This window comes from Nilaparvata lugens, chromosome 5 (assembly GCF_014356525.2).
Source record: "Nilaparvata lugens isolate BPH chromosome 5, ASM1435652v1, whole genome shotgun sequence".
NCBI lineage: Eukaryota > Metazoa > Arthropoda > Insecta > Hemiptera > Delphacidae > Nilaparvata > Nilaparvata lugens.
The window spans coordinates 54,496,274-54,520,312 of NC_052508.1; the positions used below are offsets into that span (position 1 = coordinate 54,496,274).

Sequence of the window (24,039 nt, forward strand, 5' to 3'; positions counted from 1 at the left end):
TAACTGTATTTTAGATTCATTTATAACGACGAGTTGAAAATTGTCAATGAATTTGGTGACTCAATTGAGATTTCTCATGAGTGGTAAACTTAGCAAATAAGTGTGATGATTAATCTCAAAACATTACAAGCTTATTCAAGAAACGTCTGTCATGGCTGATGAACAAAATTCCATTGTAAAGTGGATAACATGCTTGTTTCGAAAATAATTATTGTAATCTTTATTAATAAGTGAAGTGAGATTGTCTGGTAGAAAATGTTAAATACGTAGCCTATGTTTGGCCTACTTCTTAATGGATGAAACTATACTCTACAAATGAGTGATGAAAACCTGAATGTTCTCCAGATTCAAGGTGGGTATTTTAAAATGCATTTATCTATTAAAGCTCATCTACAAGATCGATCACTATCATACTATTGAATTGATAAATAATTATCAATTTTGATTTTGTCTTGTGTATTTTGTGTACTACTTCATCCTCTATTGCCAGTGCTGCTACTCATTCTTATATTATCGTTTCAATTTAAATTTGTCATAAATATTAGGTAGAATTAATAATTTACTGGTATTGCAACAGGAATGTTTAGAGTAAACTTTGAATACGGTAATGTTAGTGAGATATCTGATTGCAAAATAATTTTGTTTCAGAAATTTTGAAATACTTTTGACAATACAGACCTGGATTTGATTGAAATCGTCTCACTTACTGGAATGAAGTAGTTCCAGCTGTATGTAATACCTTGCCCAGCATTCACAGATTACACATCTTCCACGAGTAGTTCTGAATAATGTGAGACAAACTGAAATTATTAGACGTTCTATGACGTAAAAAATGTATTAGGTATGTATATAATTTTTGTCAAACTGTTTACAAAATTAAAAAAAAGAACTGTTTGTAAGAATACGGTATTCAATTGATTGATCAGGCCTGTTATGTTTTGTGGTAGCTTGGATAAGTCACGTGGAAGGCCTAGCTCAAGGAACCTAGAATACATTCAGGAACATTTTGACCTAGCTTTAGTTTCAGCCGCTTTTTATTCAATATCTGTGAAAGCTTCAAAAATTGGTATCTTGGATCAATCAAGTAGCTCAAGTTTTCTACACACGTTTATCTTTTGATCAGAATTTTCCTCCATAATAATTATTATGAACAGTTTAATTATCTTCAAATCTATCAAAGTTATTGGGCATCAAACGTAGAAGTCTGTGTTTTTCTACTTAGATTTTTTGCATATTTCAACTTTTTTCTCAAAAACTACTCACACTACAGATTCCAGACTAGTTTTATTCAATTTTTCAGATATTTTTCCATATGAATCCAGCATAAGTTTTTCAAAAACTAGTCCCCAAACAATTCAGCATCGGTGTATTTCACCAGAGGAACTGAATTCCGGGCGAAATCTTTCACCCTGATAGCTCGCTAATGAAGCGTTTATGGATATATGTTTATAGGAACTTTTTATCTTATTTTTACCTCTACTATCACGTATTAAATTATTTTACCATAATTATGAATCACCCTGTATAAGTTTTGTTGTGTGGAAAAATGTTTCTGTTCATTTTTGTGGAGCACTTACAAAAACTTTGTAATCATACATTGTATGAAGCAATAAATGAATTCAATTCATAATTATGAACAGTTAACATCAGGTACCGTAGCTATGGTGTAGTAACTCTGTTGAGATAGGTATCGTACTCGTGACCTATCCAACTTTGAGTACGGTACCTACTAATTTATTCAGTGTAGCTTATACATTAAAGTTCAGTTGAAAAAGTAAAAATTAATGTTAATGTGAACCAAGAATAGTATTATACGATAGAGATTTATGTATTCACCTGGTTGATTGAGAATAAAATTACCTTTTTTAGGATTGTTTACTGCAATGAACTGAGATTTAAAACTCATAATACCATTTCAATACCTACATTATGATGTAAAGTAATAATCCAAGATCAACCAAAAAAGACGGCTTAATGGACTATGGTTCACCGAAGTAATTAATATGAGACTTGATGAGAAACTTATTACAATTATTGATTAATCAAAAATTAAAAAAATCAATCTGGTAAAATATATCTAACAGCAGCAAGAAGAGAGAAGATTAATTATTATAGGCAAAATAGAAGAGCAAGGAAATTTTGCTTTTAAAATCTAGCAATAGTTTTCAAATATTTCTCATTAAGCAAATTTACAGTGGGAAGGCTGCTAAAGCATCTAATTATAAAGATGTATCAATTTGTATAAATGTAAGCCATATTTATTAAAATCAGAACAGAGGGAACAGTCACTTCTGCTTATTTCCTCTGTTATTGTGAGTTCTAGCATTAAATTGTCATTTTCGTACTGCCGAAAAATTACCTCTGTGTGGAGAATGTGCGCCTATAATAAGCGGTTTACTCTATAATAATGTGAACGTGATATTTTCGAGCTCAAAAATTAAGTGGTTTTATCTTTATTTTGTGAATTTAAAGTTTGTTTCATGGTTTTACAAAAGTTTTATTATCAATCTATCCAAATTTAAAATTGTTTGTTTTATTCTAATTTATATTCTCAGATTAATGATTTGGTGTAGGAATTGAAATGGACATAACGTATGTATAATATTTGGACAATTTGAAACTAAACTTAAACTAGAAAATTGAAGAAGTTTCGGGCTATAGCCTAATTTTTATTTTCCGATCATTGTATTGTTCGTGCTAACCTAATAAATAAATAATTCATGACTTAACAATAATATTCTCTACAGCCATATTTCAATATAGCGTTCTGTATTGAAGAATAAATTCTTAAATGTGAAGCGTCAAGTGATGCTATGAAATACAGTGGATGATTCGTTTAAATATCTATCCCGTTCATTATAATTATTTTGAAATGTGAGTTACAGAGACTTCCAAGGCGAGAACCTCTAGGATAGCCTATAAGAAAAATATCTGTTACTATAAAATATTTATCTGATAACTGGGACTATTTTTTCTATTCTCCAAAGCAATAACGGAATAAGCTACTATCCAACATTCAGCCAAAACTTTGTAGGAGAATTTGATAAAAAGTATTATTCGACTGAAGAAACAACGCGTTCTCACCAGTACTTGATTACACATAACTAGATAATATAAATTTTGGAATTGTATTAATATTTTAAAACTAAAATAAAACTGGGAGATTCAATTCTACTTAGGTACCACACATCATTTAGAATGATATTGCCAGTTATTGCAGTGGGAATCATGAAATATATTTTTCAATCTCCACAAATATTAAATAAAAAGATGGTGTCAAAAAGTATTTCATACAGTCGAAGATAATTATCATTATTCTCAAGAAGGCAAGAGCGTAAACCCCCGTCACGGCTACATATTTTATATTTTTGTCGCTTTTTATTTTTTGCTGATGACTTGATTCACCTTAAGCTGCGTTTACACCAAAGTTGTTAACAAAATGGTAATTTTTCAGTCTTTATAGATTCTATTGGATTGAACAGAACATGATGTGCATAATATATGTGTTTGTCAAGTTCCGTTCAATCCAATAGAATCTATAAGAACGGAAAAATAAACATTTTGCTTACAACTTTGGTGTGAACGCAGCTTTATCATGCTATTTTGTATAAATTTCAATGAGTTTTTCTTTCTGTTGCGAAGATTGTCATTGATGAAATCAATTACTAATATTTACACTTGTTTAATTGATATTTCTCATCTTCAAAGAATTATCTAGAGATGCGGGTGCTATAGTGATAATACAGTATGACAAGTATTATTTTTTTATCATCTAGTGAATTTGAAGTAATAAATTATATTGAAAGAGGCCTTGCATTTACTCATTTTTCTATTCCATTGAGCGGGCAATCAATTTCAAATGACAGGAAAGAGGAAGATAGGCCATGATAATAAATTTTTAGTGATGTTTCTTGTATAAGATTCATATCATGTCAACACACATGTATAACATCATACTTCTTAGTAGCCATTCACCATAAAACGCAAATTTTCCAAAAACATTGAAGGCAATTCAATTTATTTCTTCTTAGTTAAGCAAATGGATGATTTCATCAACCATTCTCATTCCACAAACTTGGTTGCAGTAATTAAAGATGAAAATATTCATCAGAATAATTTATTGCTTGAAAAAATATGACAAACTTTGGTCAAGAAGATCTGAAAAATCACCGATTGCAAGATTACGGAATATATGCTGAGATGAAAAGATGTTGTATCAATATAGGAAAAAAGGGAGAGAAGAATTTTGATAGAAATCTATTTTGGAGCAGAAATGATCGAAAGAAGAAAACCATTGATTGGATATGAAGAAAGAGACTATGAGACCAATATGTTTTCATGATGTAATATGGTGTGTATCAAGGAATGGAATAGTAAATATAATTTTGAATGTAAGAAGTAAAAGGAAAAATGTACCCACTGTACCTACATGACCTAAAGTCATGAAAATTTCCTCGATTTTAATATTTAATAATTGATGGAAATGTTCCCTAAGATTTGAAAAGAATACCATTCCTGGAGCTTTAATCCTTATTGGCTGCCTTCCAGTAAATACTGTTACATTTTAAAATGAAGAACTGCAATAGGCCTAATCTTGGAAGAAATATTTTCCATTAGCCTATGAGTAGTAGAACTGCATAATACATATAAGGTAGAACTATGCGATAATCTACTGATATGCAAGTGTTATAGCTTGCGGGATTCTCAAAAATGAAAATGGAAGAAAAAAGAAATAATTAAATACAATATAATATTGGATACCATTTTTAATTATTCTTCTTCCGACTTACCGTACCTATATGAAAAGATTTAATTTTTTTTCCAAAATTTGAATGAACTCATTTGTTTCTAAACATTGCCTATCAAACATTAACTGATGATGATAGTCGAATACAAATAATTTAGAAGTATTATTCTTATTATTATTATTATAAAACACAATATAAGAACATAAAGTACCTTTTATTTGAAATATTTCAAAATAATAAAAGTTCTTTTAAATGGAACTTTATGTTTTTAATAATTTTTGAAAGTAGCACATGCTAGTGAAGTGATATTTTAGAAGTATTATTATTATTCATTTAGAAAAAGTAAGACTGGTATACACAAGTTGTGGGTAAGAATGGTTGACAAAAAACTGAGCATTGAATCCAGAACGGCACGTATGAAGAAGCAGCTTGCCTCCTCCCCCCTCCCTCGCTGGGGACGAGTGAGAGACAATTAAAGTGTAGCAATGCAAGATGACTCACCGTCGATTGGATCAGAAGAGGGAGAGAGAGTGAGAGAGAGATAGTGTGACAATGAAAGGTCAGGTCAATCAGATTCAACGTCGGCGAAATGGTCAGCCTCTTCCTGAAATAGCACGTGATTAACAACTAGAGGTTACAAAAGACCATGCATTCGTCACCATCTTAAACTATGTTACTATTAACAAGTAGTTATCTAGCCTATGTTAGTATAGAACAGGTAGAGATTTAGTACATTTAACACCAAATCATGCTGCTGCATGTCATAGCATGCGGCTTGCTCACAAGTAGTCTAGAAACGATGCACATTGACAAATAATATTACGGTATGTAAATTTATATACAAAATTAGTAAAAGAAACCATGTAGCCTGATCAATATGAATGATGAATATGTATAATGTAGCCTGAGTACTGATAGAATTGTAAATAGTCTGTTTTTTAAAAAAACTTGTAGGTTTTTGTGTGCAGCGATAGATACGGTACTCAATCAAATTTTGATGCTCATCAGTCATCACTGATAGGTAATGATATCATTTTAGCAACCCAAGTATTAGATGTTAAGAATAACACTTGCATAATTCTTGTAACACTATTTTTAGGTACTTTAGTATAAGCTCTATTTATGAAAGGTGAATCTGTTTAGAACTTTATTTCAGAAGATTCTCGTAGTAAACAGCTTGTAGCACTCAAGAATAGCAGTAGGCTGATACATAGTAATCAATTATGATTATTATAGCCTATACATCTATCTTTGTGACGAGGATGACCTCACTGCAATATATACTTTGAGCAAATAACAGAGATGCCACTGGAAATAGTTTGAGGAGTTTTTGCCCCCGGTCCTGATATTCTGTAATGATTAGCCATGTATGAATGAGTGAATCATAATGTTGTTTATGATGTGAGGCTCTCATTCTATTAATCTTTTTATAAAAAAAACCAACCATTATTCTCAATAATTATTTTTGAAGAAAAGGTCTATTTGATTAGTCTACTTCAAATGGATATTGTTTGAAAATTATTGCATTCATTTAAATTTTAATGTAATGTAAATGAATTATTTTAAAATAAATGTTTGATAGTACTCATATTAGAAATAGTTTAGATTTTAATAGGCTATCTGAACTGACTCAGGACTCCTGATTGTGAGATTATAGGATACTATTTAACTGAGGGATGAAATTAATTGGAGCTATTGAATGAATCTCTTATTATGAACGGTTATTTAATAGAAATTTGTGAAATGAGAATTAAATCTGAAATGTTGTGTTTCATTATAACATACTAGAGTTGTTTTATAACCCATCATAGTTGATACAAAATTTTAGGAATATCAGGAAGCCAACTGAGAATTTTTTGATGTGTCAGCAATTTATTGATGTGACTTGAAGTAGCTTGCATTCCATATTATTGAAGGAGGCATATGCCAAAGCTGGAGAAAGAATATAAGTTACCTAATGCCAAGATAAGATGAGCAATGGATGCAATAAATTTAAGAAGTATAAAGTATGATAATTTGGATGAATTGAAGAGATTTTTACATGGCAATGGACATTTTTTATCAAGCTTCATTTATATACAAATTTATGCATGCTTCATACAATTTTTGACGTTCACTTATGAGTAAAACAATATAGACAACTTTAGAAAGTCTCACATCTGACATGCTAAATCATGCAAAACAAAGATTAGCTCATTAATCTTTTGAATAGAAACGTAACAGACTATTTGAAAGTGAAAACATTGCAGCTTGAACAATATTGCTTCTAAAAGTAAGCTGAAGTACAGTAGTTGGCAAAATTGTCTGACTTAAGAAGAAGATAGTGAACAAGAATATTGCTCATCTCATAATTACGTGAAATTATCATATTGTACTACCTTTGAGTTGCAAAAGCAACATTCAAATTCACTAGGTAGCTCTTCTAGTTTTGTGATCGTTGCGCTATCATTTTTGCTGTCATGTTCCTATACGGTACACCGTACGGATGAGGAGAATAGAAAACAAAAGAGAAAAGATATGACAGATACTTAGAAGAAGTGAAATAAAAAACAAACACATTTCATCACCTTCAACCATAACATTATCAGCTCTCAATATAATGAGTATTTAATTTGAACGACAAAAATAGAAATGGGCACAAACATTTAGACAATAATTTACAAACACACACCATAGGCCACCATACAAAATAATTGAGAATATAACCACAAAATAGTTGTTTCTTAGACTGAAGGAGAACTTTAAAACGTTTATCGGCACGGTACTATTTTTAATATCTATTTTTGAAATACCTACAGAATAATATTGAATTTTGAATTCATTCAAAAGAGTTTCATAATAATCATGGAAATTAAATAATGTAGTAAGGTATTCTAAACCTGCTTTCATAGATGCAATAAGAAAGTTGAGTGGAGCTTTAAGTATTTGAGTGAGAATGATATTTATGATGAAATTTATGATCACTCTTCAAAATGCATTTCACCATTTTTCTGAAACCTCTGACGTAACTTTTATTTGATTTAGTAAAAAAATCATCAACCATGAGAAATGGGATCCATGTAGGTCTATTTGGAGGATATTATATTATATAATATAATGGAATTATTATTCAGACATGATTATAATTATTCCTCCTTAATATAATATGAAATTGAATTGTGTAAACAATGATAAATTATATAACCACCTTTGTCGAATGGATGTTGAAATTTTTTTAAGTTCTAAAGAAATTTGTATATGCCATCCAAATGGTATGAGGTAGAAAGCTTAAAAGCTCATTTCCAATGTTTTGAAATAATATAGAAAATGTGGAAGCTATGAAAAATTTAACTGCGTGATAAAATATCAAAATGGAAAATAATATTGATGTTCACCCTAAAAAATTACTTTTAACCTTAAAGATGATTTGGAAGCCAAAGTGGATTAGAATGATAGATTGAAAAATATGTTATTTTTTTCTTAAAGTACCGTTTGCACAACTAAAGTTTAGTGATTTGCAGCTACAAAACCTAGTCAACTAAACTTGTGAATTTCGAAAGTAATTCAGAGTGTAGGCTGAGCACAATTTCTCAAGATTCAATCTTCAATTTTGAGTTCGGTGGTTTTATCCATTCAAGACTTGACAAAAATCAAAAGTGATTAATTAATGTGACTGGTAGAAATTTCTATATCTAAATAAAATCTACATTGAATCACCACCATCTGTGCCATGTTTTCAACTATGTTGTGATTATATGATATAAGCCAATCATTGTAGCCTTTTCACGAAACAAAAAACACAAGGAAACAAAAAAGTGACAATCATCAATCAACAGAAACTTACAAAGTCTAAAAAGTGCAATGCAACAGAATATACAATAGTATGTCATAAAAATGTAAGAGTTTTGCATGGACTGACATAATTTTATATGATGATTAATTATAAATAAGTTTCCATTTTTTACCAAAAAATTATTAAAAACTGTCCCCCTTTCTACAAACATTCTACTTTCTCACATCTTATCAAAGAAGACTTCATCTACATCAAAGTTATTCTAGACTTTCAGTTTATTCTCAACATTGTAATGGCTTTATTGAATACTGTAACTCAGTTGAAATACCGCAGTTTTCAGTTTTTTCAGAGTCAATCATCATTTTTAAATTTGTCACCATATATTTTTCACATACAATCCCTGGCCAGGACTTTTAAATTAGAAAATATTGGAATTGGTTGTAGATATTGGTTCGTTTGAAAAACCAGCAATGAGTCATTGGAATGGATAAATTGAGAAATATCACGTATAAGGAATTTGGAGATCTATAAACTTCAATCCTAGAGAGATCCTTATCAAAACTTATCAAAATTTTTCTTCTCTCATGAGTATGCATGCGTGAGTAATATTGTATTACGAACATTTAATTTATATTTTTGCTCGTGTATGTATGTGTATGAGTAAATTATTGTTTGTTTTCTTTTTGCCAATAAATTCAATAAAACGGATTATTTTTGTGGATCTTCCATCTAACTTGATTATCTTATTATTTTTTTTTCAAATCTATAGAATTTTATAACAAAATAACGTACCGGTTATCAGTATCTCAGAAAATGATATATTAATTATTTTTACATTGATAGATACAATATCTTTTTTTACTATGAATGATTGGGAAAGGAACAATGGGCTTAGAGCCCTATATTCTAGTTACATATAAGCTGTTGCTATAAATTTCACTGCTGATATTAGCTGTGATATCTCAATAAGGATACAATGAGGAACGTAGAGTACAAAAGTTCTGCATTTTTATGATTTCAGATAGATTTACTATTTTGAAGCAATGTCAAGAATAATTTACATCATTAAATGCGTTTATTGTAGTACGCTTTTAATAGGTCTGGGTATTTTACAGCATGCTTCAAGATCACATATTGAAAAATGATAATTACCGTATAATCTCACAACAGAATACCATGTATTTTTGTCAACCACATTTACATGTATCGCAAACTGCATATCATTGAACAATTATTGTCAAATTGTTTGCAAGACAAGATATAACTTTCAGATCAGACAATAATAATATTTGGATATGTATATTTCATCATACAAAATCAAAAATGACATTTTTCAGTGGCGCATAAATGGTTTTTTTCTAAGCTTTCTTGTCAATATATTGCATCACATAAGATTCATTCAACTCATTGAACGCGTTATTCTAAGTAGAATAAGTCTCCAAATATCCAAATAGATTCTCACGACGTATGTGATAAATATAAGATATTATTATTTTATGATTAGCTACTCTAATTTGTAAACTGTCATATTATGTCAAGTGAGAGAATTTGAATTGAAAAAAAATATTATTATCAAAGTTATGCAGTTATGCTCACCACTGGGATATATCTAGCTACATTTGGACTGTTGTATAAATTAAAATTGGAACCTTTTTGGGCGTAAGTTAGCCTGTGGTACTTCTCTGTGAGTTGTATTCTGAATTATTGAATAAATAAATAAATATAGTGATTTGTCCTACCAGCACCCATTTAAACCAGAGAAATATCGGACATGAATCGGATTGGAAGGCTGCATGACAGAGTGGTCCGTGCTATTCCCTGGGACACACTTGTCATACAGGGTTCCGATCCTACTCATGTCCGATTTTTCTGTAGGGTGCAGGTGTGTGGGAGGACAGATCATAAGACGGACTTGAGTGTGAAATATACCATTCTAGGACGTTGTCATATGCGATTGAACCGGAGCGGGATAGGAACATGGCATGACAAATGTATCCCAGGCTAGTTATTGTTTCAGAATTTCCTCTCTACAAAGAGTAGCTTGTGACTGGACTATATTAGGCTCATATGCTCCATTTCATTTAAACAGAGGTCTAGATCAGCTGATAGTTTAAACTCGGAATATAACACATTATACTACAATAGGTAATGTGAACAGCTTGTGTGTATAGCTTCATATAATAGTAGTTTAGTAAAGAGTAGATTTATATAGTGGATAATGATCTCAGTTCAACCTTTTAAACTATAACAGCATCACATATGCTGATTGATCAGCTGTTGGTTTAAACTAGGAATGAAACACATTGTAATAAATGCGACATCTTCATCTAGCCCGTGTGTTCAGTGTCAAGAGTAGATTAGTGAAAAGTAGATACTGGATAAATGATCTCAGTTCAAACTATTCAACTATATCAGCATCAAATAATATGATGATGCTGATTGATCAGCTGTTGGTTTGAACTAGGAATGAAACGCATTGTAATAAATGCGACCACATCTTTATCTAACCTGTGTTCAGTGTCAAGAGTAGATGGTGAGTAATATGAATCTCAGTGGTAGACTGGAAGCCTCACGAAATCTTGCACATGGATTGCTACATGCATATTTATCTATTGAGGTGAGTGTTTTCAACTTACCGGACTGATGGGATTGTGCTGAGGCGACTCGGGCTGCGCCTGTGTGAGAGGCTGCGTCTCGGACGGCTCCAGGTCGAGAAGGGGCGGCGGAGGCAGCGGCTGGGGAGGCGGCGCCGGTCGCCGGTGGCGGGACGTGAAGTGCTCGTGGTTCTTATAGCAACCGGCGCCCGTCTGTGCCGGGTTCGCACTCTGTTCGCCCTCTGTGCTGTTGCCGTCCGCGTTCGACAAGTTGTGACCCAACACTGCGTCTGCATCACGAAAGCAACCCAAACATTATACCCTGCGTTCTCGTTCATTCATATATTTCCACTCATTACTTGGTCAACTGTATACACATTTTCCAAATGAATAATAAATAAATAAATACAATGTATGAATTCAGGGATACTTTGTTGTATTTATAAAATAGAATTATAAAATAATCGAAATTATTGAAATTAATGAAACAATTAAACTGTTAAGTTATAATTTGTATTCTTATTCTATTATTTTATTAATTTCAAAGGGTAGGTACTATAATTCTATTTTATAAAAAAATATAAATAAATTATGAGCAGGGGTAGGATCTTACTTGTAATATGTTAATGCACTTTGCCTACTTATTTTACCTGCAAATCTGCTAATCATGTTACAATGTGGCGACTCAACATTCATCCTAACATTGTAACGTGTGAATTCACTATGCAACAGCCAATTGGAAGTATGAGCTATGCAATATGATTACTCCTGGTCATGTTCTATTTGGGAATGATTTGACAAAGTGTAGCCTATATTTACTGTGAACCAGCCAAGTGAAAATATGAGCTACGGTATGCGATAGAATCAAAGCCAACGGACGTATGCAGACAGCTCCACAAGTTATTCAAAATTGCAACGCAAACGGACGTCTGTCTGTCTTCGATTATTCGAGATATTGTGATATTTCTCCATAATTGGAAGAATACGACGTTGATGTTGTCAATGGTTCTGTAATTTAAATTAATTTTGAACAAATATAGTGGTATTGACATCATCAACGTCTCATTCTTTCAAAGGTTCAGAACAATTTGTTTAATAGATTATTGGTTTCAGTCAAAAACGTAAACCGTATCTTAGCTATTAATACAACATAGTATACAAGCATATTCAAATTCCCTGGTTTCACTCAAAAACAAAATATAATATTATGACAATCATGAAATTCCGTGGCGATGCATAGGCCTACAAATAAAGATAATGATTCATGACTAGAGTTTGTAAGAGAATACTCCAAATTACAAATAAAATATCACCAAGTAAGCTTATTATGTTCCATAATCAATTTTTATAATATTTGAGAGAGTTGTAGATTTCCTTCCATACTTACTAAATTCATCTGCTGCTGCTGAAAAACAATTTGAAATAGAAGAGAAATGTAATAATATGAAAAGAAAAAGGAGATAGGAATATAATAAACAATTGAGAATAAGATGGAAGATAGGAAAATAAGATGGAAGATAGGAAAATAAGATAGTGATGAAGACGATGAAAGAGAAGATGAAAAACAGGAGAATAAGTAGGAGGAAAGATGAGAAGAGAAATAGGAGAGTGAGGAAGAGAATGAAAGAGTAGAAAAATAGGAAGGGCATGAAGAAAATTATTTATAAAAAGGGATAATGACTAGTAGGCTTTCATTTTTTATCAAATACTGTAAACTAATCTTCATTCAATAAGTTTTTGAAAAATAAACAATTGAGGTGAAATGAAATAGTGTAAAATTCAAAAATAAATAAATTTTTATTCAATATTCAACCGGGTTTTAGATTGAAATATAGCCTACATGTTAATAGTAGATATTGCGACTTTCATTAATTTCATCATAAATAACATGGAGAAAATTGATTTTAATCCATCCTAGGAATAATAAATCACATAGCTGAACAGAATTGGTTGCTTATTTAGGCAGGCCTATTATTTTTGATAGATAAGGATACAGATTTTTATAGATAAGAGGACGCAACTAGGTTTTTGTAGAACTCTCTGCAGCCTTTCAAAATATGGTATTTCTTATGCATTTTTTCCAGTTTGTTTCATTAGGGAATACTAATTGAATAAATAAATGTAGAATGTGGGACATTTGGAAATTTTTGAAATAATCCAAATTATGAGTTGTTATCCAATACGTAGAATATGGATCATACAATAATATAATTACAAATATAGGTAATCTACTCAAGAAAGAGAAATCGGAAATAGGTCTAATAAATTAATAGGCTAATCGAAGTTTCATTCAATAATAAGTGATTATTTGATAGCTGATGGATTTATCCTAGTTCTAGTTGAAAAATGCCTGCACTAAGTGGAACTTATAAATTATCCGTTTTTATATTTCTACATGAAGCCAATCTATAATTTTGGTGTTTAGCATCATCGAATAAAAAAAAAATAATTTCAAAAGTGTAGGCCTAATCTTAATTAATAAGCAAAATTTTAACGGATTTTTATCATCAAAGAATTTTGTGAAACCCCATGCATAGAAACTTAGGGTTTGACTGAGAATAAAAATAACAATTTAATGGTTCCTTATATTGTTTTATAACATAAAAGCATTGTGCTGTTGGCCCAAAAAGGTTTAAAGTTAGAAAATTTGTTAATCATGCTCTTTAAACATGCAATAAAATTCATACATTACTGATCATGGAAAATTAAGCGGGATTCATGTTTCTTTTTTACAAGTAAATACGGTTTTTGGGAAAATTCTGAAATACCCAGTACAATGACGATAATACTAAGTTTGTATCTGGATACCTGGTGATTTATTTTCCATATTGCTCAAAGCTACAGTATTTTCCATCAATGACCAATAGAAAAAAAGCTGCATAAACTAGAAAGTTTGCATATTCTATCATTTTAGTAATTTCCTGAAAAGTAATAATTTTATTGGAAACGATTATACGATGAAAAATCAAAAACCATTTTCTGCAGAACTGTAAAAAATCAAGTTACAGATTCTATCAAAAATATTGTTGGAGAGTCATCATTGGTTGAGTGTAGAGGGCATTCTAGAAGACATATATAATAGGTGTGGAAAGGATCAAGACGATAAGAAAAATCAATATTTGAACATTATTATTTTTTGAATTATGTAATTATTGAGAAGTAAGTTAACTATAGGAGAGATATGTAATGAAATAGAAATTAAGAGGATGTGATAAGTTATGGATAATAGCATTGGTAATAAAATATTGTTGAGTATTTTTATCACTTAGTGATAGGCGTCGATCTATCAAAGGAATTATACATTAAATTTATAGGTAGGATAGTTAAAAAAACAAACATTTGTCTTGTGTCTTGCGTCGTCGTTATGCTGATTCAGTACGGTAGTTGAAATATATTCATATATTGCAGTGACCAAAATACTAGAATATTTCTATGATTATTCCAATTTCAAAACTACAAAATCTTCTAACTCTAGTTGAGTTGAAAATACAAAAATCTCTGGATTTTCTCAAGCATTGCGGTGACTATTAGATGAGCGTCTCACCAGTCACCAAAAATATAAATTCCGATGAAACTGAGAAACTCCCCATCGAGTTCGGGAAGTTGATGACTTTCAATTGATGAACAAGTCGACGAGCTTTTGCACAAAAATACAATAAAATGAAACCTACATTTTTCAAGTAAGAAAATTGTAACATTATTAGCTGGCAAGTGATGTAACTAATTGTAGAAATGCTGGAATGTATCAATAAGTAGCAGGCTATTATGTGTCAACTTATATAGAATAGAGTGTGTACTAAGTATTCATTAATGCAGTAGCGTGTAGGTAGGCCAACGTGTCTATAATATCAACGAATTATATCATTGCACGACACTTTAAGCGGCGGTTGAATAAAATGACAAATATCAGTCGTCTACAGTGTTCAGTTGATTTTGAATGTCGTACTTATCAGTGGCGTTTCCTCTTTATTGTCCCAAGCGGACTCAGCGGGCCGGGATCCTGTGGGCCAGTAATTCATCAGTCCTCCATTTCATTATAATAGGCTACACCTCAAAAGCCTAGATCTTTCAACATCAGCATTATTACATGATTTCAGTAGCCTAACTGAGCCTTATTCTAAGTCTCATATCAAAAGAAAACTCTACTTGAGAAAATACTATATCAGAATTCAATAAGTGTATAACTGGAAGTGTGTAATCTTGTACGGTAAAAATGTATGAAAATATGTTGTACGGTATCAAGATATATTATAGTGTTTCAAAATAATATATAATCAATCTTCTGGTTGGATGTTGATATTGTTGATACAATACGATATAATGTTTTTGGACTCTTTTCCACATCAGAGATCACAATTATGTCTTCTCAAATAAATGAATTCTATCATTAATCCATCTTAAAATAAAAAATCTTATTTGTTGCATGACAGTTCTATATATTCTCAATAGCTAATCAAGGGATTTGATGTTTTCCATAAATTATACACAAAAAGATAATATACTGAATAATAAAAAAGTGCATTTCAAATGTAGAACTTTTGAAGACTATGAATCACTTTCAGGTTCTTAATGACCTAATTATAAATCAATTTAATCCGAATAAAAATCAAAACAGAACTCTTCTACAATATTTGAATCATAAGTGTCAATATTGAAGATTCTCAACTTCCTAAGAAAGTTTAAAGCGTTTAGAGTAGCTGAATTATAGGCTGGCAAATATAAATGTAAGCTCTATAGCTTATTAGCAACGGGAGATCAACCGCAAGCTTATTAGAACATTTGAGCGCATTGCAAATGATCTGCAACTCTTCTTTGAAATAATTACTTTATTGTATGAGATGAGATTCTGTTCGATTTGATTGAAAATTAGAAACTAGAACATTATAAAGCCGTAAATTAGTACATGCTTTTTAGAATAGCATTAACGGCGTTTTGAAGCATACTGGATTGAAAGCAGGTAATATATATTTCGCTATGCACGAGTAGCTTTCAACTCTGATTTTTTTCTATTGAGAATTCTTCATTTTTTACCTGCTGGAGCTACTTTGTTGGCAGTTCCTTATGATCAGCATTGAAAACATTCAGAAATTAGGAGAATCGATTTTTATCGGTACCTAAATTGTTAGATTTTTAAATAACCTATTGAATTAGGGATGAACTCATTTAAATTATTGGACTAGAAGGAACCCCGTGCTTCGCAGGGGTCTATTTTGAAACTTGACGTAATGAAATCTTTTAATATTGAAAATAGGCCTATAAACATCCTCGGTCAGTATAATAATCTATTTATACAAAATTTAATCAGTCCAGTAGTTCAGACGTGATGATGCGTCAAACATAATTTTCCTACCCCGTACGTGTATAAAACAGTTCTTTCCTTTATTATAGTATAGATTGCCAGTATTTATTGAGAGGTCGGAGACACCCGAATATGCTGAGCAATAATTTTTATTCCGTCATTTTTCTTAAATGTAAGATTTTGGGTAAATGTTCCTAGTTGAATGTGAACAAAGATAGTGCCCGAATATTATAATTTGAATTGGAACGGGTCAAAAAAATAAGTTACTGATATTAATATTGACTTATATAACAACAATGATACTGTAGTTATTAGTTACGTAATAAGTTACTGATATTAATATTGACATGTTTTGTTCTGATCTATTGTAGAAAAATAAAGGCTACATAGGTGACAAATCTAATTTTCTCATGTGATAGTTAAAATGTTCTCATTTCCAGATCCTTAAATGTAAGATTTTCAGTGGGTGATATAATGATTATTAGCGGTCCCTATGAAAATGAATTCCTGTTTATTTTCAAAATTGAAAATCCAATGATGAGAATACGCGGTTTTAGTCTATATATGTTTTCCAAAACAATATTCAATCAACCGGGAATAGAAAATAATTTTTTTCTCGGGAGCTTGAATTAATTAGGTATTTCTGAAATATAGCACTCTTTGTAACTGTGTTTTCCCTATTGAAATAAGACTTTAATTCTATAAACACTCATAAACTCTTTGTAAATCATCAATTATATTGATCACAATGCTTTCTGTGGAAATGAATCATGTACTGAAAAAAGTAGGTATTTACAAAAACTCTAGACATTGTTTTGGTGAAATAACTTCGCTTATATGGGCTACTTGATACAAATAAAAACAATATAAAAATTTTTAGTACCCTTTTACTAAAAACTTTAGAATATTTTAACGAATAGTTTCGACCATTGGTCATTTTTAAGTTAAAATGTAATCTTGCTTGTTTGCAGTTGCCTTTTTAAACATTGTTTTGGATATTTTCACATTTTAACTTGAAAATGACATATGGTCGAAACTAGTCGTTAAAATATTCTAAAGTTTTTAATAAAAGGGTACTAATAGTTTTTGTATTGTTTTTATTGTTTTGGTAGTATTTGAATTATCTCACACAGTTAGTTGAACTCTGAAATCAGGTACTATTTCATTAACATTCAGACGTCCTATATGAACAAAGAATGGCATTAAAAACTAATTCAAAGTTGAGTAGTAGAGAGGAAATTTCTATCTATTATAGTATAGGGGAAAGCACGTAATGGTCTATCGACTTTTTGGCTCAAATCAGCTTCGGTACTTCCTCCTCATTATATTGAAGAGTAATACTTCTCCTGTGAATGAAATGCTTTGCAGTTTCTGATATACCTATCTGGGATGTTGCCAATTCTACTTATGTGGAATGAGTTTCGATGAACCAAACGATTTTCCGATTCTAATACAATGTAACTAGCTAATTTGCAGCCAGCATTCCAAAAAGTTTGTAGATGTTCATCTAAATGTTGAAAAAGTAAACGAAATAAGAAATATACTTTAATGCCATCTATTATCAAGTTTTATCTAAGTTGAAAAAACATTCCTTTTCATAATGGAAAATCTTTGAACGGAAAAATATTTTACATTCAGTAGCTAATTCTGTCATCAATAGATTAAAAAAAGATGAAACTACTAAATCTTTATTTGTCTTCAAAAGCAATGTAAAACATTTCAAAATTGGAACAAGACCGTTTTTCGAGCATGATATACTGCATGCTTTGAATGCATACCTCCTTGTCACCTTCTGCTTATAATGTTGAACTACCTATTGACTTTTGGCCTTTGCATTCTATAGCAGAAATCATACTCATCACTAGATCAATAGCTCAATAGTTCATCAGTGTCCACAGCTCCTTGAAACACGGAAAAGTGGCTCAGCTTAGTGACAGCAAGTCAATATCTCCAGAAAATCGAATAATAGACAGAGTACCTACGATTAAGTATTGAACGCTGAGAATCCCGTGTAGCATACCGGTAAATGTTTCCAAGAGAATTTCCAAGTGTTCGACTTTGGTTCATTTCTAGTAGGATTGATTCATGAGAATAAATAATTCTTGAGAAAACTCTTATATTTGTGTGTTTAAATCTTATCTAATGCAAAGATTTTGTAAAATCAAATGAATGAAAGTTTTTTAATCCAATACTTCCCTGTTAACTCATGATAAGAAACTCTTAAGGTGCGTACAGATATACGCGCCGCGAACATGAGCAATTCACTTTTAATCAGCTGACTATATCTGTATTTTTACAGAAACGGTAAGATACAGATATAAAAAGCTTGGCATCAGCTGATTAAAAGTGAATTGCTCATGTTCGCGGCGCGTATATCTGTACGCACCTTTATATTGAAGTGATATGACTTGAAAATTAGAAATAAGTTGGTAATATAGTGATCCATGGTGTGTTCATCAGCGATATAATACACTGACGATTTTTCAGTGTGATATCGACATAATTAATTCTATATTAAAGTACATTAATTATTTGTGTACTTCAGACTGAAGTGATTTTGAATTTCAACAGTTGAAAATTGATTCAATGTTACTGGAGAGCTCTTCAGTCTGTGAGTATTTAAATTAAAAATTGATTAATTGTTGGTATTTGAGTGGAAAATTCCGAGAGTAAAAATTAGTAGGCTATGAGTATCTACCGTACAGTGAATAAGATTTTGGAAGTATTTGTAAAAATACAGCAAAAAGACCTGCAAAACTAAATTGACCTATAACATATACCTTAAATTTTGAATTATGACAGGCACGAAAAATATTGTTTATTCAGCACTGATGAATTTGTTATCAGAGTTTGATATCGGCTTCACTATTTAGCGTCACTAAAGCTGCGTTTACACCAAAGTTAATAACAAAATGTTAATAACTTAGGCTAATCCTTATAGATTCTATTAGATTGAACGGAACTTATCATACACATGATGAACATATATGTGTTTGTCAAGCTCCGTTCATCAATCTAATAGAATCTATAAGGATTAAGATATTAACATTTTGTTATTAACTTTGGTGTAAACCCAGCTTAAGTCTATTCAATTTGAAAAGTAAAAAACAGGGTACAGAGAGGTCCTCATATGGAATGTATTTTGCATCAATGATAATAAAGAATGAAAAATGGAATAATATATGATAAGTTTATTTTTCAAAACTTTGTCAACCAAAATCAAAGTGTCTCAAAACAAACGAATCAAGTGAATTTAATCATGAAAGTAATTTAATCCTATTGAAATAGTTAACTTATTTAATAGAATTTAAAATGTAACGCATGTATTGCATATTCATAGTATATCCTTTTACTATGTTATGGCGAGCATGATATTACAGAAAATATGGCAAGAGACCACATGATTGCCTCTTTTATCACGAATGCTCCCGCTTGTTATCAAATTATCCATCAATACAAAACTCCTGAGAAAATATTATTTATTCAACCGAACTGTATTAGATGTATTTTACATCTAACGGAAGGAATGATACAACGCATCATTTTGGTATTATAATCTTCTGTACAAATTAAATTGACTATGCACTAGCAAAGCACATTTATGAAAACTCTGACACTTATTAACATCGTATCTTTGATGTCCTAGGTGAATTTGAAAATTATATACATGATTAACTTAGTTTAGTGAGTATTGTAGCAATTGTACAAGTGCTTGTTGCCGTGAAAGTGGAGGTCATCCTGAATTTTGTGATTAGCAATAGTCATAATATATTTGTTTTATATCAATATCCAAAAGAAGCTTCTGACTGCTTCCAGAGCTAGTGGAACAAACCCCAAATTTGGTGCATTAATTGTAAATAATAGGCTTATTGAAGATATCATTCATCCCATCTTACTACTCTCACTATACCTAAACCTATACCTACTCTCACTGTACTATAATATTTCTCATTGTACCTGGTACAATATAGTTGTATCATTCTTAATGTTAATAGCTTTGGGATTCAAATCAACTCAATAATCGATAGTGAGATGTACGGTAGTAATGGACACAAAAATAATGTTTCTTCTGGATGTTTTATCATACAGACATATTCCACATCTGAGTTATTAGCAAGGTTTGAAGCCCTTCAGATTATAATTGTCTATGAATGAGTGCAGCCTCATTTAAATGTATGAGAAAAGTTGTTGATGAAACAACAGTAATATTTTGAGGGGAATAAAAAGCGAATATGTGTGTGAGTGTGCAAGCAGAGGGAGGAGTGTTGTTGGGTGAGAGAGTGAGAGAGTGAGAGGAGCTTACCGGTGTCGACAATGACGTCGATGAGGTCCATGCTCTTGGCGAAGGCGTCGCGCAGGTTGATGTGGTGGAAGGAGACGATGCTTCCCTCTCGCTTGGCGCGCTCCAACGCCTCGCGTCGCTTCAGCGCCTTCTCCCTCCGCATCTGGTTCTTGTAGAATTCGGCGAAATTGTTAACAATGATGGGAATGGGAAGGGCGATGACCAGGACACCGCAAATGCAACAGACACTGCCGATCACCTTACCGAGGGGAGTTGTCGGGTAGATGTCACCATATCCGACCGTAGTCATAGTGATGCCTGCCCACCAGAACGTCTCCGGGATGCTAATGAACTTAGTGCCGGGCTCTTCCTTTTCGGCGAAATAGGCGAGGCTGCTGAATATGAGCACGCCCATCGCCAAGAAGAGCATCAGCAGGCCGAGCTCTTTGTAGGAGTTGCGCAAAGTGAACCCTAGACTCTGCAGGCCGGTCGAGTGCCGGGCCAGCTTCAGGATACGCAGGATCCGCATGATGCGGAAGATCTGCACTACGCGACGCACGTCTTGGAACTGATCGGTGGCGTTCTTGTTAGTCTCGACTAGGAACAGCGACACAAAGTAGGGCAGAATGGCTAGCAAGTCGATCACATTGAGCCCGCCTTTGAAGAACTTCCACTTGTTGGGCGAGGCGCTAAAGCGCAGAACGTACTCGAGGGTGAACCACGTGATGCAGACGGCCTCGACCATCGCCAGCTGCGGATTGTCTTGCACGCCGCGTTCGTCGTTCACCTGCATCTGCGGAATCGTGTTCAGCGTCAGCGCGATCGTCGACAGCACTATGAACAGGATCGAGATCACCGCTATCACCTGCAACCCAAGCCAACTATCGCCATTCCAACTATTGCCTCAACGCGCTCCTACTGCACTACCCAACATACATCTTCTTCTATTGTGATGGTAGACCTACTAGAGCGCAATAAACATTGTGACTATTGTGAACTACAACCGTAATATCCCTCAGTGAACACCTACAACTTTGACCGCGTATCTTTGCTTGTATTGTGATAGTATCAACTAAACTCCGGCGCAATCACCATTGTGACTATTGTGAACTAAACCACGAACTATCGGTATGGTAAAATAGCTCAGTGAACACCTACATCTTTGACTGCGTATCTTCGCTTGTATTGTGATAGAAGAAATAGCAACTCTACTCGGGCGCAATCACCATTGTGACCATTGTGAACCACAACCGTAATATCGCTCAGTGAACACCTACAGCTTTGACCGCGTATCTTCGCTTTTATTGTGATAGTAGCCTACCAACTAAACTTGAGCGTAATCACCAGTGAAACTATTCAAAAATCACGAACTACTACTGTCTAACAACCGAAATATCAGTGAATACCTGCAACTTTGACCGCGTATGTATACATATTGTGATATTAACTTGCATTGTGATAATACCAACTATTCTCGAGCGCAATCACGAGTGTCACTATTGTAACGAATGAATTACAGTAGACTACATCGCGAAGAACCTTAATATAAGTGTGTGAAAAATGAAATACAGTATACTACACCGCGAACAACCGTAATATTACGTTCTACTTTGACTGACTCATATCACGGGACCTACAGTCTCACTACTAGTGATCGCGTTCAATCCGCTATAATATTCGCTACATGCAATTCTCAGTGAAGTGACATTTTTTACCGTCTTGTATCATTTCAAGTTCCTGCAAGCTGTTCAATCAATCTACGCTTGCTCGTACTTTGACTGCTGCTTGTTGACAAATATTTTCCACGAAGAAAAGTGCGGAGACTATGTGATCATTCTAAATAAACTATCTGCAGATTTATCGGAGCCTAGTCCTCTTATATTATTATGTAAGATGTGATATCAATTCACGATCTAAATAGAAAAAATTCTATTGGTGTTGTATAGTTCAGTTCCCTATCAGTGCTGATATAGTACTGTATTGTGGAACTAAAAATGTATTGTTCAAGTGGGGCTAATATTTTTGTAATCCTCTGAAAAAAGGTACAGAGTTTCAAAAATTTCCATGGGCTATTCAAAATTATTCTAACAATGTATTGTTGAAAAAGTTTTTGTGTATTCTAGTATTTACGGTGAATTTGAAATTGATCAAAATTTAAGGACAAGAGTGAGAGATGAAGATGAGTATGAGTGATAATGCAAAACGTGAACTAAGATAACGTGAATTAAATCCTCAACAATCGAGTGAGAGAAACATATTTTTCTCACTAGCCGTATGTGCTGGAGGAATCGTTTAAGTGAAATTGTGGGAATGATAATACAATTTAAAATGAAACCTGTTTGAGTGGATACCTCAGACAAGATCAACAGATTGGCTAAGTGAAGGCTATGTATTTTGTCTACCTGATATTATTATGCATTCACATGTTTAAATGAATTATCATAAGATAATCTTATTTTCTCTAGTTATTTATTCCAAATAGTAGTCTAATTAATCAATATCTCCTAGTATAATGTATAGTGATGCATGAAAATGTTTTAATCTTTGACAATGCGAGTGAATATGATTTATGCTACCCAGCATGTGTGCCACATTTATTCATCATATAGTTTTTTTGATTGACTTTTGAAATAATAAATAACAGTAGAAACTTGTTTCGCGAATAAATTCTGATCTATAGGCTACTCATTCACAAGAGGTTTGCTCATGAAAGACTGCAGAGATTAGATTGGAATTGGAAAAAAATCTGAATTTGTTTTAATAAGTTGAATATTTTTCAAAAAATGATTCATTGGGCCTGCTTCATCGACTAGTTCTAGCCATTCGTGTATTGTTGTAGTAAACTCTATTCATCCACAATTATTATTTGTAACTCACGGGAATTTGATAAGTAGCAGAACTCGCCCAAATACCAAAGGTCCTCAATCTTACTTTTACTGCTGTTTGGATCACTTGTAACTTGTAAAAGTAATTAATTATTTTACTCATTACTTGATGGATTTCCATTCTCGATTAGATTTTTTAACAGTGTTATTGTTAGTATCCTTGTTATAAGTTAGTTCAAGAAAAACATCCATGAACATCATATATATTGCAGTGCAACAGCTATAGCAAGCCAGAAAGAGAAAGTTCAAGAAGAGGTTGCAGTTCCATCACAACAGAAATTGAAAGATTTGTGATGAAGAGAGGCTTCTGATAGTAATAGGAGAAGAGTAATAAATAATAAAATGTGGAATGATAACGAAAAAGTGACACATATTATTGTTATATACAGCGTGAACATATAGCCAAACAACAATCATTGACAAAATATGAATATGGAATATGAGTTCTTTGGAGTGTGA

The 24,039-nt window shown here is 32.3% G+C and overlaps 1 protein-coding gene across 21 annotated transcripts in view; it reads right to left on the bottom strand.

Moving 5' to 3' along the window:
• Positions 1-24,039, bottom strand: part of LOC111056280 (potassium voltage-gated channel protein Shab) — a 127,648-nt gene that overhangs the window by 14,806 nt on the left and 88,803 nt on the right. For 6 of the 21 annotated variants that reach the window (XM_039428772.1, XM_039428771.1, XM_039428774.1 and 3 more), the window contains 5 exons: positions 20,717-21,560; positions 16,146-16,172; positions 15,061-15,114; positions 11,157-11,404; positions 7,127-7,213 (listed from right to left, as the gene is read on the bottom strand). In XM_039428772.1, coding sequence (XP_039284706.1) covers positions 7,127-7,213; positions 11,157-11,404; positions 15,061-15,114; positions 16,146-16,172; positions 20,717-21,560 — 1,260 coding nt within the window. The remainder of the gene's footprint in view (positions 1-7,126; positions 7,214-11,156; positions 11,405-15,060; positions 15,115-16,145; positions 16,173-20,716; positions 21,561-24,039) is intronic. The other 15 variants (XM_039428785.1, XM_039428783.1, XM_039428782.1 and 12 more) reach the window with 6 other exon arrangements.